Source organism: Canis lupus, chromosome 19, assembly GCF_003254725.2.
Source record: "Canis lupus dingo isolate Sandy chromosome 19, ASM325472v2, whole genome shotgun sequence".
In the NCBI taxonomy this organism is placed as follows: Eukaryota; Metazoa; Chordata; class Mammalia; order Carnivora; family Canidae; genus Canis; species Canis lupus.
The window spans coordinates 17,613,629-17,632,456 of NC_064261.1; the positions used below are offsets into that span (position 1 = coordinate 17,613,629).

The 18,828-nt window shown below is 34.0% G+C and overlaps 1 protein-coding gene across 6 annotated transcripts in view; it reads right to left on the reverse strand.

Annotated features, from left to right (window-relative positions):
- The window catches only part of SPATA5 (spermatogenesis associated 5), a 351,116-nt gene that overhangs the window by 306,418 nt on the left and 25,870 nt on the right, over positions 1-18,828 (reverse strand). For all 6 annotated transcript variants that reach the window (XR_003125408.3, XM_025420546.3, XM_025420547.3 and 3 more), the window contains exon 10: positions 1,860-2,014. Coding sequence is in view for 5 of the 6 variants with exons in the window: in XM_025420546.3 (XP_025276331.1) it covers positions 1,860-2,014 (155 nt within the window). In the remaining variant the exon portion in view is untranslated. The remainder of the gene's footprint in view (positions 1-1,859; positions 2,015-18,828) is intronic.

Consider the following 18,828-nt stretch of genomic DNA (forward strand, 5'->3'; position numbering starts at 1 on the left):
ACTGATTTTATTTAAACCAGCATTTCCCAAACTTATTTGGCCATAAAACACATTTTCCAAAAGCAGTCACTTTTAAAAGTAAAAACAAACAAAAAAGCAAAACAAAACAACAAAAAAATGAAAACAAATCCACTGATTTCTTTCTCCCCACTATATCATTCCACAGAGTCTATTCCAGTGACTTAATATCTTTTTAGACTCTTTAAGTTTTTTGGGGTTTTTTGTTTTAGCTTACAGCAATTAAAAAACAGTTAATGACTAAGAGAACTACTAATATACACTCAATGGGGGAAAGGGCACAAAACTATGCTTGCCTCTCCAACAAGGCTCTAAGTTTTCAAACAGCTGTAATGTTAGAGCTTTTGCAAGGGAGTATCTCAGAAACAGTAAGACTAACTCAACAAAGAAAAACTCATAGAGTGATATTATAAAAGCACAGGGAAAGAACAGTCACAAAATTCTTCTTCCATCAGAGCTCTCCTAAAACCATCAGACAGCAATCTGTAAACTTTCCTCCAGCTACGCTAAGATATAAACCTCCTGATGATCAAGCCGAATTTAACAGTCTATACCCTATCCCAATATAATGTAGGCCATGCTGTCAATGTTTTGTTTCACTATTCATTTTCCAGAAATATTAATATATTCAAAGAAAACTATAAGGCCACTCTTTTTCAGAATGTTAGACCCACTCAGATGATAACCTAGCAGATGATTCATCCATAAAAGGTGTTGTCCCTGTGGTAATCTGTGAATTTTGCAAAGCATGTCAATGATGAAGAAAATGTAAAAGGACCTGAGGAAACACCAAGCATCAATAGTGGAGGCATCATAACTAGAAGATTTTTTTAAATTCTAAAATTAGCCTAGTAGACATTTTCTTATAAAACTAAATAGGCAATTAACATACAACCCAGCAGTTGCACTCTTGGGCATTTATTCCAGAGAAATAAAAATCTACACTTACACAATACCTGCACATGAATGTTCATAACAGGTTTACTCATAATTGCCCCAAACTGGACACCAGCCCAGATGTCCATCAACAGATGAATGGTTAAACAAACTATGGTATAGCCATACCATGGCATACTTCTCAGCAATAGAAAGGAACAAACTATTGTTGCACATAACAACTTGGATGAATCTCCGAACAAATTGGCATTGTTATGATATTATTAACTAAACTAAAGATCTTATTCAAATTTCACTAATTTTTCACTAGTGTCCTTTGGTTTTTCCAGGGTCCTACTTTATTTTTGTCATAGCACTTATTGCTATCTGGAGTGACATTATTTGTTTGTTTGGGAATTATGCTAAATGGGGAAAAACTAATACCAAATAGTTACATACTGTGTAATTTCATTTACATAGCATTTCTAAAACGACAGAATTTTAGAAATGGGTACAGGAACAAGGTAAGTTTGGTTATGAAGGGGCAAATCAAGGGATCATTGTGGTGATGGAAATATTCAGTATCTTGATTCCGGTGATAGGCATGAAAACCTTTATAAGTAATAATACTGCATAGAACTAAACTTAACACACACACACACATACAAGTAATGCTATGGAAATCTGAATAAGATCAGTGATTATACCAATATGAATATACCACTTGTGATGTAGTATTGTTTGAAAGATGTTAGCACTGAGAGGGGAAAGTAAGTGAAAAATACACAAGATCACCCTAAAGTATTCCTTACAACTGCACTGAATCTCCAATTACACCCATAAAAATTTTAATTAATTTTTTTTTTTTCTAAGTTTAGCCTAAGCAGGTTGTTTCCCTGGAGTCTCGGTTTCTTTCAGAGTTCAATTCAAACAGTGTAACTAGCATAGGAGTACAAATGACTTACATTTGGAACATCAATTGCTACTTCCCTCATGGCACTGGGCCTGATGTCATTCATCCCCTGTAAGAAATCATTCAGAGTAATCTTCACCAACCCAGCCATCTTGCTATCAGAAAGATTAGGCTGTTTATTCAGGACTCTCCGTAAAGCATAAAGACCTGCAAAGAGGAAAGAAATACAAGATTTATTTTTTGCCCCATAAATAAAAACTGAATCATTATCAAAAAACTAATAATAAACCCAAACTTCACACATTTATAGCATCACACATATATAGCCTGGGGAATGAAGGGAAGTGCTGAAGAATATAGGAGAGGAAGGCAAGAATCTGAATGCTTAGTTTGGGTAGTAAAAATATTACAAACTGATATGAAATATGAAAAGACGGATACTTTATAAACATGAAATAAAACTTAAAAAGCAACATCCACAAAAAAGACTATAACGAGTTATCAAAATAACCTGGGAAATATAACATACTTCTTGCCTTTGCCCTTTATATTAATACATTCAACCCAGAGTTATAAATTTTGTAAGGTATTGGCAGAACATCTTAAAGGAAATATTCAGTTGGCAGTTGGAAGTGTGGTTTTGGAACTCAAGAAAGAATCAGACTTTAGAGTTGTGTGCATACACATGAGATCCAATATTACAGGAAGAGGAGAGACCTATGAAAAGAGGCTAGAAAGAGACCGGGGATGAAAGAATGAGAGCTGAAGACAAAATCTTAAGAAAGCCCATCATTCAAAAAGCATAAGAAGAAATGATGGTTTTAAAAAAAGAATACAAAGAGATGAAGCAGTGGAATCAGAGTAGTAAAATACTGCAGGAGCCAAATGTTCAACCAAATCAAATTTACAGAAATCAGGAATAACTTAAAAGTGATCATGCTGTCCTGGAAAGTGACAGATGCAAATTCTTGCTTTTGCTATTTGCTTGCAGTTTATACACCGACAGAATATTCCAATTCCCTTTCCTTCACAAGTAAGTTGCCCTGCACAGCTAAGCTTCCTGCACAACTAAGATTTAGAGCCCTTCGATCTGTGACAAAGACTTCTAGGCAGCAAAGTCCCTATCTATATGCTCTCCGCCTCAGTCTTCTAATAAACTGAGACTTTTGTGTTCCAGGGAATGATGAAGGTCCACTTAGAAGAATTCTGGTCTCAGAAATCCCTTAGAAATTCAGTCTGAATATCTGAATTTGCCCTAGGACTCCAGCTAGCCCCATCATATTAAAGGTCTTTTGTCTAAGACAAAAAAAATTAAAAAATAAAAAATCCTCTGAGGATTTTTTACAAAGTTAAAATGATACCATAACTATCATTGTACTTGATCTCATTTATTTGAACTTTTATAGAGAAACAGAAGCAGTGATACAAGGGAAAGCATACACAAACTCCCAAAACAGAAGGGAGGTATCTTTGACAAGTAAGAAAAAAAAGTGAATACCTCAATGATATTCAGAAAAATGATCTATACTAATCTTTCCCACAAAACTATCAGTGTGAGTTTAATATTCATGGAGGACTCTGAGATAGTAGACTAAACTGGAAAAAATAGCTACACAAGAGGAAATCGAAGATATATGTTAAAAAAAAAAATCATTGTTTTCTACAGAAAATGTCTTAAGCCATCTTACAAACACCCGTTGGTTTATCTGCCTTCCAAAACGCTGAAAAGACAATTCTTTACATCTTTCACATTTCTGCTTATCTTTTGAGCAAAAGCACTAACTGCCTCTGTTTCAGATATATTTTCAAGGATGTCTATACACAAGAAGATAGATTGTCTCCCCACCCCACCTCCCCGAAGCAAAAGGCAGATATGCTTACTGTCTGTTACAAAAGATTCAGGTTCCTTAAATTCAAGGTTCTCCTCTTATAATGTCTTGTCTGGAAACAGAGGTCACCCAGCCTTCCGCATGTCACTCTGTGAAAAGTGAGGCTCAAGGAACTGGTGCAAATGCTGCTCTGGTTATTTCTGTTGTGATATTCTATCCTTTGTGACCCAGGGATGGATGGATGGATGGATGGACGATTTATTTATTTAAAGTAGTCTTTCTCTCTCTTTCTCTCTCTCTCTCTCTCTTTCTTTCTTTCAAGTAGGCCCTATGCCCAATGTGGCGCCTGAACTCACAATCCCAACATCAAGAATCACATGTTCCACTGACTGAGCTAGCCAGACTCCCCATGACCCAGGAATATTGTATCTTCTGCAAGCACTTGGAAAATTTGCTAGCTTGCATACAAGGTAAAAGCTCAGACCCTCACAACTTTTGACACAAAAATAAAAGTTAATATTAAATTAGGTTGTTTCATTCCCCAACATATGTTTTAGTTAAATGGTATAGTAAGTAGCATAATAAAGAAACCTAAATAGATAAAACTGCAGTAATTAAGGTGCTGTGTTGTATTAAACAGCACATTAATACAAAAGAACTTAAGGAATTCCTACAAAACCTTACATAAGTGGAAGTAATCAAAAAACTAGAAGAATCTGACTCTTCTTTATGTCTCAAATGGCTCTCTGGCAATACTGGTCACTATTTTTAATTTAAAACATATACCTCACTCTTACCAGAATTGAGATACTAAAAACTGAAAGAAAGGTAGTCAAATAATTTTCCTGCCACATTTATGTCATTCATGTAAGCATAAGGTTTGACAATAAAAAAGACCAATTATTTTCATGTGAGGAGGAGGTCTGGAAAAAAAGACAATATATGGTTTTAAAAAGCCTAAAAAAATAGTAAAACATCTGTGTGATTTCAAATGCAAACTACAGAATTTAGAGTTGGGCAAAAATTTCCACATCTATGAAGACAGCAAGAAAAAAGGAGTAATTCCCAAAGACAAAAAAGGCAAAAAAATAAAGACAGGAGTTTTCACAAGTTAAGAAACAGTAAAATACAAAGACCGATTCTGTGATAAACACAGCACAACTTAACATTTCCAAATGATGATAGGTAACATATATTTACCTACTATTTCTCAAATATATTTAAATTAAAAGATTAAAGTGAGCCACTACTAAGCATATCAATCAAGAGCTGAAAAACAAAAGTTTGAAGTAAAGTCATTCAAGCTAGTAAAGACAGTAGATTAAATCCAAGCACTTACTTTTGCTCCCTCCTAAAACCCCACTACAATAGGGATTTTTTTTTAAAGATTTTATTTATTTATTCATGAGAGACTCAGAGAGACAGGCAGAGACATAGGCAGAGAGAGAAGCAAGCTCCCTCTACAGAGCCTGATGCAGGACTTGATCCCAGCACCCCGGGATCATGACCCGAGCTGAAGGCAGATGCTCAACCACTGAGCCATCTAGGTGCCCCAAGGGATTTTTTAAGGAAGCATAAACCTAGAAGGGCAAATAGGAGAGAAAACAATATAACAGTAACAAAATTTTTGGAAGCTGGACGGCAAATGAACAAGTAATACCCGAATATAACTGATCGAGGAAAGCTGACACACTAGCAGACAGTGAAAAAAAATCTGAGAGCAACCAGATTTATGCCATATATCCCCTTCTATTCACTGCACCCACATATAATCAAAAAAGCTCAAAGCTAGACAGCACAAATCACTTCTGGAAAAAACAAAAAAAAGAAGAAAAAAAAAAAAAGAGAAAAAAAAAACCACAAAAAAACAAAAAAAAAGAAAAGAAAAATTGGGGTTAGAAAAATGTTAGATTAAAAGAAAAGTCAAGATCCCCTCTCCAACTGCATGGAGTCAGATGACTTTTCCTATACTCTACATCTAAAGATGTCTTCTCTAAGTAATACAGTTTCTGAATTGAGGGTAGCAAAGCAGTTAAAGACAAGGGAAGTGGGATGCCTGGGTGGCGCAGCGGTTTAGCACCTGCCTTTGGCCCAGGGCGCGATCCTGGAGACCCGGGATCGAATCCTACGTCGGGCTCCTGGTGCATGGAGCCTGCTTCTCCCTCTGCCTATGTCTCTGCCTCTCTCTCTCTCTGTGTGTGACTATCATAAATAAATAAAAAATTAAAAAAAAAAAAAAGACAAGGGAAGTGTACTGAATAGAGAGATTAGGGAGACCTCCCCTCCTCTACTCTACTCTTCCCTGTTGCTCCCAGAGTTTATAATCAGGATACATGTGCCACATTTGAAGCTAAAAGATCCTTCTAGAAAGGTACTAGCCCCAGAAGAAAGACTAAGGATACTGACAGGGGTTCATTCACCCAAGGAAATGGCCCATGCAAAACTCACTACAAGAAAACAAGCTCACAAGCCCCAATAGTTCAAAGTACCTAATCAATTTTAGAAGCTCCACTTTCAAATATGAGAAAAACACCCAAAGATCACTAGATATCTAAGGATATCTTCAACAAGCACTATCAAGAAACAAGATCACTGACCTCTACCTCTGGAACTAATAATACATTATATGTTAACTGAATTTAATTAAAAATAAATTAATTAGTTAAAATTCTAAGTAGTAAAATTTCTCCAAAAATCTTACCATCCAAAGATAACCATTTAATATTATAAAGAGCATCCATTCCAACTTTTCTTCAAGCATCCATAATAAAATAGATTTATGTTCAGCTTCACCAAAAAATGGCATCATATTGATAATTTGTTAGCAACTTACTCAATTATATCTTTGGATATCTTTCATTGTTAATATTCTATTATAATTTCTAAATATATATATATAAAGAAACAAAATACAGAGAAAAAAAGCAACCTGAAGAACCAGTGATAACGTTAGAAAAAACAAGTATAAGAGTAGTGGTGCCCTGAAAGATAATTTGGGTAATTTAAGGACTGCAAGCAGGTGGGACCTAGAAAAGGCCAGCAAGTTTTTGCTTCCCCTCCCCAATAAAACCAAGAACTTTTCTTTAAATAGAAGTAAACTATCTACTCAAGATGAGCTTCCAACGAAGTAATAAGACCAAAAAAAACACTAAGCAGAGGCTGAGATAACCCTAGAACTCACTATGACCATGAAGAAGTACCAAGGAAGGGAGCATGCAGTTACTATGGAAGCACATACAAAACACTCTACCTCTTTCTTGTAATTGTTTTTCTTTTCTATTAATTTCTGCCCAATCTGTATTAAATATTTGTTTTCTGAGATTATTATTTTCTGATGACAATGCTTGGCATGTTATTTTTGACCCTTTCCTAACTTCTAATATTCAATTCTAACTACAATTTCAGATTATAAATTCTCCTGTAAGCAGTGCTTTAGCACAAATTTTGATATATCTGCATTGTTCATACTAAATAGCTTTTCATTTGCAAATTTAACCAATGAGTTATTTAGAGTTTCCTAATTTCCAAGCTAAAAATTTTTCTAATTTATTGATTTTTAACTTAATGAATTTTGGTTAGAGAACAAGGCCTATATTAAGTGTCATTATTTTAGATTATAAATTCATAAACGTTCTATGTGTGCTTCAACATGTATTGTTGGTTTCAGTGTTCCAAATATATTACCGTTAGGTCAAGTTGGTTGATTTTGTTACTCAAATCTCTCTATCCTCAAACACTGAGAGAGATAAAATTCTCTCACTAAAATGGTTGTTCTGTTCATTTCTCCTGAATAAAGTTTTGCTTTATACCTACCTTTAAAATAGTTATGCCTTCCCAATGCAATGAATATTTTATCAATATGCAGTACTCATTTTTATCGGCAGGAATGATTTTTGCCTTAAAATTACTTGGACTAATGTTAACATAGCTATAGTCTAATCCCTACCTTCTCCTTTTCTAGCATTCTTTCAGATTGATTTTTGTCTTGTTCTTTTTACATTCCATTTTGCCTTCTACTAGTTCTGGAGTTATACATTCTTTTTCTATTATTTTAGTAGTTATGCAGAAATGTTAACGCATTACCAGAGTACAGTGAATCAAGTAAAGTCAATCATGAGGCTCCCAGGAAATTAATAGGAAAGTCAGTGAGATAGTTATCCCACATTCTTCTTCTTCTTTTTTTTTTTTTTTTTTTTTTTTTACATTATTCTTCTGAAGGGAGAGTTTTTAACATCCAGGAAGAGTATTTGTTTGTTCTTTAAATCTCTATTTGGTCTGTAGTTATTTCTTCTCTCTGTATTTCATTTGTATCTTTTCTCTTTCACCAAAAACAACATAGTATGTATAGTCCTGTCTCTTAAATGGATATTGTTCTGACTTCATAATCTTAAAAATCTTTGCAAAGAATAATTTTTTAACTTTATTGTTTTGTTCTCTATTTTGCTAAATCTAACCTTATATTTTTAATTTCCTTACTCTCTGGGTTTATTCTGTTGATCTTTTCCTAATACTTGAGTTGAATGCAATTATTTTTAACCCTTATTTCCTAATGAAATATATTTGTTATGATTTCATCTTAGAGAAAATTTAAAACTGAATTTTTACTAACATTTTATTCTTAATATTTAATGTGCTATATGATGTCCTTTGTAGCTCACAGGGGGATTACAAGTATTACCTAATTTAGTTTTCAATTGTACCACCTATTAAATTACTTACTATCAGCTTGAAAATCATGCTTCTATACCCAGCTTTGTAATACTGGGGCTTCAAATGCAAACTACTTTTTTAGCTACATGGTAGGCTTTGCCAAAGCTAGAGCAAAGATCTAGGGGCAGTAGAACTGAAGAGGGAAGAAGGAACTCCTTCCTGTTTTTGTCCCATGGACTTCCTATCTGTTTGCTATTCCTGTGAACACCATTTTACCAAACCTTCAGGGACACCAGCACAGACCCAGCAGTGCTACCTTCTCAGAAGTCTGAGTTAGCCTTCAGAGTATCAAACTACTCATCTTAGGGAATCTGAGTTACAGCTCATCTTCTGGGTTTTGATAATTTCAACCTTTCCTGTTTTCCCAGCCTTAGGAGTGGTAGCTCCTTCCTATAGTTGCTGCCTTCCTTTCAATTACCTAGTTAACAATTTTATAACTGGTTATCAATTCTTTATATAAAATTTTCTCTGTAAAAGTAATTGGTGTAGGATCTATCTCCTAACTGGATCATGACACAAACAATACCATGAGATGTTTTTGGAATTATCCTTTTTCTTTCTTGATTATGTATATAGGCTAAGGCTTTTAATAAGTGAGAGCAAAAGCACTCAAACATTTTAGGATAATGTAACGTGCCTCCCCAAATCCAAGTATGAACAAGAAAAAATTGTTTCTCACTTATGGGCATGGGGCAAAAGCTCTAAATAAGACATTAGTTAACTAAATCTAACAGTGTATTAAAAAAATCCGTATATTCACAAAGAGTTTATCTCAGAAATAAAAAACACATTCATCAGAGAAACTATTAACTCACCACACTAAATTGAGAATAATGATTTTTACTCACATAGTAAAAAAAAATTGATAAGATTCAACAGCTATAATGATAAAAATAATCTAAAATGCTCTTAGTAGAGTGTATTTAAGATTATTATTCCAAAAATCTTTAGCAAGCATTACACTTAGTGCAATGCACTTAATATGCATTCCCTAAAATTGGTAACAAGGATGCCAAAATCACTATTACTAGATAATTTAGTCACAGAGGCTCTGGCTACTAAGAATAGAAAAGATAAAAGCGAAAGGTAAAAGGATGGAAAGAGATAAAGCATCCACTATTTGTATAAGACCATCATTGACTCAGAAAAGCCAAAAAGATTAGAAGAAAACTAGTAGAATTAATAAGAAAGTCAAACAAAGCTGAAGACTGACAAAAAAATTTATCAATATAAAATTTCTCTACACCAAGAACAAGATTAAGGTACAGTTAAAAAAAAAAAAAGACATCATTTGCAATAATCACAAAAGTGGTAAATAACTAGGAATTAACCTAACCAAAACATACAAGACCTCTACGGAGACATTTTAATAAAGAGAAAAATATGAATCAAAGAGTGACATTCCAGTTTATTGAATGGGAAAACAATATCATAAAAATGTCCATTTTATTCAAACAATCTACTTATTTTAAATGCAATCCCAATCAAAATGCCAATTGTATACTTTTGATAAATCAGAACGAACTTGGGCAGCCCCGGTGGTGCAGCGGTTTAGCGCCGCCTGCAACCCAGGGTGTGATCCTGGAGACCCGGGATCGAGTCCCACATCAGGCTCCCTGCATGGAGCCTGCTTCTCTCTCTGCCTGTGTCTCTGCCTCTCTCTCTCTCTCTCTCTCTGTTTCTCATAAATAAATAAATAAATAAATAAATAAATAAATAAATAAATAAATAAATAAATCTTTAAAAAAAATCAGAATGAACTTTCTCTAAAAATAGCATTGAGGAACAAAGGTCTGTATATAACAAAGTCAACAATAATGCAAGTAAGTAAGTAGGATTTATCTTACCACTTATGAAGATATACTATAATTAGTAGTATCAAATAGAACATGTAAAAGTTATAAAACCAAATAGACCACAAAGAAACACAGAATTCAAAGACTCATCCATATGCATATAAATTTAATACATTATACACTTCTGATAATCTATCACAATTCAATGAAGAAAGCATAGGCTATTCAGTTGGTAACTGAATGATGGGAAAATGGATTCCTTGTGCAGATCCCTAGGCAGTGGGTCTCTAAAGAATTATCCTCATAGACAGCACTTCATACATGCTGTCTTAACTCACTGCTGAAGGAATTAAACATGTCCTATGTGACTCTACTGGGAGAGGACTCTTGGAAGTTTGTACCAGGTTTTCTCCATACTTTGCCCCATATGCCTTTTCCCTTTGCTGACTCTACCTTGTATCCTTTGCATTTAATAAATCATAGCTGTGAGTAGAACTATATGCTCCTTCCTGGTGAAGCATCAAACTTAGGCATATGTGGAAAAAATATCTAAAATAGTAAAATATCTATGCTTTCAAGTGTACCTGGAAGATATATCAAAACTGACATATGCTGAGACACAAAGCAATTCTCTGTATATCTCAAGTACTGAGATTATACAATATATATATTCTCTAACCACAGTAAGAATATTAAAATCAGTAACAGAGAGATACCAAAAAATACATAAAAATTTGGAAATCAGTCAATATATTTCCAAATAACTCATGGGTCATAGAAAAAGTTCAACAAACACTGTAATTTTTAAAAATAAATAATAATGAAAATATAACACAAAAATTTGTGGGATGCTGCTAAAGCTGTACTAAAAAAAAAACAGACAGGCATAATGCACATATTAGGAAAGAAATAAGAGTGAGAGTCAATGAGATGCTCATCTTATAAAATGAACAATAAAATGAACAAAAAAAAAACAGTAGGAGGGAAATAATGAAGAAAGAAGTTGATGAAATAGAAAACAAACATACAATTTTTAAAAATTGAAGCCAAAGTTTTATTCCCTGCAACTCTGGTCAGTTGAATCAGAGCAACGTGAGAAAAGATCCATTATAATATCAAGAGTGAAAAAAAGAAGACATCATTACAGAACCTACAGATTTTGGAAAAACTAGTAACAGAATACTAGGAATAATCTTATAGGAAATAATTTGAAAATTTACATACATGAAATGAAGAAATTTCTAGGAGACAAAGCTTACCAGAACTAACACATAAACAAAAAGCACATAATTGAATATTCCAATAGCTATTAAATGAATGTTTCTGCATTAGAACTTGTCTCACAAAAATCCAAACACAAATGGCTTCATTGGAAAATGTTAGAGTATTTAAGGATGAATATAACACTAAACTTACAAAAACTCTTCCAGAGAAAAATAAAAGCCAGAAAAATTCCCAAACTGAATCATAAGGCCAGCATAGCTGTGTTTCTCAAATCTTAAGAGTACGTTATAAGAAAACAAAATTATAATTGAGAATCTCTCTCATGAACATATCTGCAAATACACCAAACAAAACATCAGCAAAAACATACATACATAAATATCATGACAAGATGACTATGTTCTAAGAATATGAGGTTGGTTTCACATATGAAAATCAATGAACATCATTCTCCACAGTATTAGAAGAGAAACATATGATTATCTCAATACACATGAAAAGTAATATAAAAAAAACAATTATAAAAACAAATTAGGACAGATGGAAATTCTTTACCAGATTACCTACAAAAAACAGAGTGAATATAATTCTTAACCGTAAAATATTACAAATTTTCTTCCTAGTATCAAGAATGAGATAAGAATAACTTATTACTTACACTAAATACAATGTTAGGAATCCTAACCAGTGTAATAAGGCAAGAAAAAGAAGTAACAAGCATAGAGATTAAAAGGAACAAAATAAAACTGCTATTATCAGAAGACTGCATTCATGTAAAGCTACAACATAATCATATACATAGAAAACTGAAAGAACCTACATTTACTCTGTTAAGACTAATAAGTGAATTTAGCAAGGCAGGCAGACAGAAAGTCAATACACAAAAATTTACTTTTCCTAGGTAACAGCAAAAAAAAAAAAAAAAAAAACCCTATAAAGCAAAATTTTTAAAGATGCCACTTATAACTGCATTCAAAAAAATCTAAGAATAAATGATGAATATTATGCAAGACTTCTTCACAAAAAACTTTAAAAAATTAAAGACCTAAAATAAGTGAAGGGATTTATCATATTGATGGATTGCAAAGATGTTCACTTTCTAATTCTCCTTCAAATTGATCAAGAGATTTAAAAATTCCAATCAAAGTCCAGCTTGGGGTGGGGAAGCCTATCAAGCTGATTTTTAAAAAAGATTCATTTATTTATTTGAGAAGGGTGGGGGGGCAGAGGGAGAGAGAAACCAAAGCAGACTCCATGCTCAGCGGAGTTTGGGGCTAAATCTCACAAACCTGAGATCAGGTCCTGAGCTGAAACCAAGAGTTGGATTCTGAACTGAATATGCCACACAAGTGTCCCAATATTTTTTAAAGATTTGTTTATTTGAGGGATGCCTGGGTAGCTCAGTGGTTGAGCATCTGCCTTTGGCTCAGGACGTGAACCTGGGGTCTGGGATTGAGTCCCACGTTAGGCTCCTGTGGAGAGCCTGCTTCTCCCTCTGCCTGAGTCTCTGCCTCTTTCTCAGTCTCTCATGATTAAATAAATAAAATCTTAAAAAAAAAAAATTAGTTTATTTGAGAGAGAGAGAGAGAGAGAGAGAGAGAGAGAACATGTGAGCATGGTGGCAGGGAAGGGAGGATGACAGGGAGGGCAGGACAGAGGGAGAAGGAGAGAGAAATCCAAGCAGCCAAGCTGATTTGTCAAGTTATAAGCAAATGCAAAGGGCCAAGAATAGTCAAGACAATCTTGATAAGAAGAAAAAAGAAGGATCACTTATTTTCCAGAATTAAAAGCTTTTAATAAAGCTGAAGTGATTAAAGACATTTCAGTAATTCACACAAGGATAAAGAGATCAAAGAAACTGAACAGAGAATTCAGGATGAACCCAAACTCTTGATGTATGACAAAGGTAACAATGTAGAGCAAGGAAAGACAGATGGTCATTTCATTAACTGGTGCTGGTACAACTGATGATATACATGGAAAAAGGGAATAAATTATAGATGGTAATGTGAAAGGTAAGACAAAACATCTTTAGAATGAAAGAAGATAATATAAAATATTCATGACAGTGAAATTATCATAGTTGGGTTGTTTTTGTTTTTGTTTTTGAGAGAGAAATAGAGTGTACCAGAGAGGAGGGGCAGAAAGAGAATCTTAAGCAGGCTTCATGCCCAGCACATGAAGGGGAACACAGGGCTTGATCTCATAACCCTGAGTTCATGACCTGGGCCAAAATCAAGAGTCAGATGTTTAACCAAATGAGCCCCTCAGGTGCCTCAATAGATATAAATGGATTCAAAGGGGCAGCCCTGGTGGCCTAGCGGTTTAGCACCACCTTCAGCCCAGGGCATAATCCTGGAGACCCCGGATCGAGTCCCACGTCAGGCTCCCTGCATGGAGCCTGCTTCTCCCTCTGCCTGTGTCCTTGCCTCTCTCTCTGTGTCTGTCGTGAATAAATAAAATCTTTAAAAAAATAAAAAAATAAATGGATTCAAAAATCACCAGCCACAAAGAAAAATATTGATAAATTGGTTTTGTTATATTTATATATAATAAGTATATTATATATAGTTACAAACTTCTGTTCCTCCAAAGACAATATGAAGAGAGTAAAAATCAGAGTAGAAGATATTTAAAATATACATGAATGTATCCAAAGGTCTCATAACCAAACTATATTAAGAATTCCTACAAATCAATGATTTTTTTAAAAAGCAACACAACAGAAAAATTGTATGCATATGTGAATAGTAAAAAAAGTTCTGTGAACTGTCTGTACAGAAGGCTTAATCAGTCCTAATATCAGTGAGAACCTAGAAAATAAGTAAATAAGTTGACTTGTGTGCAAAACATACTACCTTGCAAAATATGTATTCTGTATATGACTTACAGCCCTCACAATGAGTTCTCATTTTCAGTATATGTTTATACAAAAGGATATGTTTGGTATGGGAATGGGGGTGAGAAAGAAGAAAAGAACAGGACTTGAGGAGAGACAACAGCATTCCTTACACTTAATTAATCTGAAGGTATATTTTAAAATAACAGTTCTCAATAAGAGAAGCACTATGCCATACTGCATTACTTACTTGGCATTCAGTTACAGTTCACATTAAAATAAAGCAACTATTAATATAAAATATTATATCATGAAGGCACTGGGAAAATATTCATCAAAAAGTTACTCTTTCAGAGGCACTCTTCTTCAATATTAATTCACCTATTCACTCATTCAAAATATTCACCAAGCACACCTCCTAAACATAATTTATTCAACAAACGTATTGAACCCTTACATGTAAGACTACACAGAGCAAGAAGCAGATAAGCCTCTCCGAGTCTAGCAGTCTAATAGAGAAGACACATAATAATAATTATAAACTGTGCAGAGTATTATGACATGGAAAGTACAAAATGGTACAAAAACACATGTCAGGGACATCTAACCCAGTTTTGTGGGACTAGTCACAGTTTAGAGTTAGACAACCCTCACTGAAATCATTTAGTGTATTCTTCTGTTTTACAAATGAAGAGACTAAAATATGTGTCCAATCTCAAGTTGTCAGACCTGAAAAATGAGTTCATGTTAAACTGGTAACATGAGAATTGAGGCCACAGAGGAAGCAGAACATATTTGAGGCAGAGGGAATAGCAGATACAAAAGCCTAGGGACAAGAATGAGCATAACTTTAGAGATTATGAGGCCCTGCAGAACAATAAAAGACAAAATCCCTATCCTTAAAAGAATTCACACTTAGAAATATAAATGAACATATTTTATATAAACCTAAATCCAGCTCAATTAATTTGTTTTCAGGTATTTGAGAAGACAACATATTGCATGGTCAGAAATGGAAAAAGAACAATATGGAAAATTACAGATTTGTAAAAGCTATAAAAACTTAAGGGATCGATGAAATTCCTGCTATAAGCCTTCAAATTCTTTACGAATCTGAGGTTCCACAATTCTAGACTCTCTATAGAGCTACTCTATTTTATACAAATGCTTTTTGAAAATAATGTGCAAGTTGAAACAGAATTTATATGAATTAAATGTTAAATAAATTAAATAGTAAATCAGAGCTTGCAAAAATTAAAGATCCTTGGAGCTATTATATTAATGAACCCAATTCTCTGTGGTCTGAGATCTGCTACCAGCTCAGGTGTCACTTTACAAAAAACTTAGCCTCTTTAGTCATATGTTATCTCACTTATTAAATGGAAAAAATAAAATATATTTTATCTGAATTATTTTTTCACCTTTAAAATTCTATGACACTAAGCTTAAATGATTGGACATCAACCATTCCTAATAAGGCCATCCTAGAGCCTATGCCAAGAAATTAAATTTAAAAATATATATATATTTTTATAAAACAGAAGTAAACAACTAGAAGGGCAAATGGACATATGTACATCATCAGTGAATATAGCTTAGGGCAAGCTATCTATGATATTTCCTTTTCTTACTAAGTTTAATTTTTAAAATGTAAACAAAAACAGAAGCAGTACATCTCTGTTCTTAAAAAACATAACTTTGAGACAAAAAACAGGTGTAGTTAATTAAACAATAAATCTGTCATTTTGTTTTAATTATTTTATTTTCCAATGCTCTCAAAAGTTTTGAGAATAGAAAACAAGACACAATGAAGAAAAGTCAAGACGCCTAAGGCAAGCCTAATGCCAACACATTCTTTCCAATCTAAAACATGTTCCCCCTCAAGCTCCACATTACTTTCCAGATATAATCACTTCCGGACAAGAGCAATTACTCTAAATTCATGTTCTGCAAAACCATCTGCTCCAGATTCAATCAACAAACATCATCTTGCCCTACACATATGGAATCCTGACAATTTTATACCCAGTGCTTACTAAATAATGATATTATTTTTGAGACTGTAATTAGGTTCCTTCATTGGAAACTAACAATGAACTTAAACTGATCACAGGAATAATAATGCTTTTCGGAATTACTACCTACCCTACAGACATTTAATTATATGAAAAAGTAACATGAAACATGGCATCTGGATGTCAGATTTAAATTGTAAAAGTTGAACATAAAATTTCCTCAGGCACATGAAGACTGAATGTAACAATAATAAAATCTAAGTCTTTTTTAAAACATATTTTCTTCAAAATATCCAAACTATGGAAAATGTGTTTTATCTAGAGCCTTTACTCTCCCTCAACTCATTATTAAATATAGACAAGGTGATAAGTATCATTTGATACATCACTGGGAGAGTTCCATTTCTCACTGCTCATTACTAGAAAAGAAATCAAACAAAATACCCTCAAAGAGGGTATTGTGGTTCTTGCTTTATTTGTATTCCAAGTGATTGGTGTCACATAAGCTGATTGTAGGAGCCAGGTCTATTATGAAGCCACTATCACTTTCAAAAGTTGCTTTTAAAAGTAATGGCACTATAGAAGACATACTGGTTTCAAGATCTGAATCTTGGGCCAAGATTTCACTCACTGCCTGAGCCTGGACAGATCACATAGTCTGTCCCCATCTATGAAATAAGGGAATGTATTAATGATTTCTGAGAGGGTCTTCTAGTTCTAAAACATTAAGATTCACTCACTTCACCAGGCCCAGGTTTAATAAATTTTCCTAAAAACATAGCTTTTAGTTTCAAATCTTTAGTATCAAATTATTTACCTACTTAGCTTATCAACCGTATTACAAGGTTGAGTTAAAAAAAAAAAAAAAAGATAGTTGACTACAGCACAATTCTTATGCCAAGACAGGTTGAAGATTTATGGCCCTGGTAGACTGGAACAAGGCCCAGGTCAGAGATGAGAAACCAGGAAAATAATGGAATATAATTTGATCTGGTTTTGACCTGAGGAAGAAAACAGGGCACAGAGGTGGCAAAGGCAGAGGGCAGGGCAACTAGATTCATTCGTTTTTTCTGGAAGGTACAAAACTCTAAATAATAACACAACATTAAAATTGAAAAATTAATTCACAAGTACTATCTCTGTTCCCTCAACTTTCAAAAATCCCTAAATTTATCACAATCTAACAGCAAGTCACAGGAATCCACTATAACTATTCTCTTCCAAAGCCCCCGTGCTTTCCCAGGTAAGAAACTAAGCAATGGATGTCACTGTGGTCTTTAATACTGTTGATCCTGGCTCCACTACTTATTTAGTATATGATCTTAGGAAAGTTTCTTAACCTTTCTTTCTTTTTTTTTTTTCTTAACCTTTCTGACTTAAGTTTCCTCAGCTATAAAACGAAGATAAAAAAATAAAATAAAAAATAAAAAATAAAATAAAAAAAATAAAAATAAAAAAATAAAACGAAGATAACCTTATAAGGGATGCAGTGAGTAAAAAATGCATTAACATGTATAAGGCACTTTAAACAGTGGCTAACACACTGGATTAATGATAACTAATACAATATTAATTCTAATTACTTCCTCTCTGCAATCTTCCCTTATTCGAGTTAGCACTTTCTTTTAGTTCTCTTCCCATCTCTCTACCCACTCCCCAGTCTCCTATACCAGATCTTTTCTAACAAGCCAACCACTGAATGGTGGTGTTCCCTAGAACCCCTCTTCTCTCCTCATTAGCATTCAAAAAACCTCCCTGATCATTCACAAACACCCAACACACTGTACTGTAATTACCTGTTACTCCATAGTACTTGCCTGGGCATGCTGAGCTCTAAGAGGAGAGGTCTAGGGCCATCTTGTTCACTGAGGCAGCCCTAGCACCCAGTGCAGTGTCTGGCTCAATAAATGAATACATGACTGAATTCTACTCACTCCAAGTGATTTCATTCATTTCAATGGCTTCAGTCACCATCTCACTGCTGACAAGTTCCAAATCCCCACCAAGACTGCTCATCTCCAAAGCCTACAATTCAAAGTCCTGTACCTCAATGGTAAGGGGAAAGAGGACTAGGCAGTGGAAGACAGAGTAGGCAGGAGGCAGGTATCACCACAGTCCAGATGAGAGCAATGGAAACAGTTTCATTTTTTTTAAAGCTCAAATTCTGAATAAATTTTGAAAATCAAGCAGACAGGATCTGATAAAGAGTTAAAAATAATTAAAAAAAATAACTCAGACTATTTAGATATACTGATTTTACTTCTGTGGTTGCTTTAATTAGGAAGAAAACCTTTCCTCAAGTTTCCTACTTTTATAGTCTTGGCAAGACAGCTCGGAAAAGTTTCCACTAATGAAGTAAATGGTATATATCACTGAGAGCTTAAACAGAATCAAAACTACCACCTGTTTTTCTGAAACAGACCATTCAGCTCCAGTCATTTCAAATGAAGAGCAAAAGTAGTATTAAGATACCCAATTCACTGACCAAAAGAAAAAAAAAAATTCACCTCTTATTAAAAAAATCCTTTTTGGGGGGGGAGGGGGCTCTTTCAGATAAATCTATTCTTGAGAAATCAATGAATTAATTAGAAGAAATTCCAATTCTGAG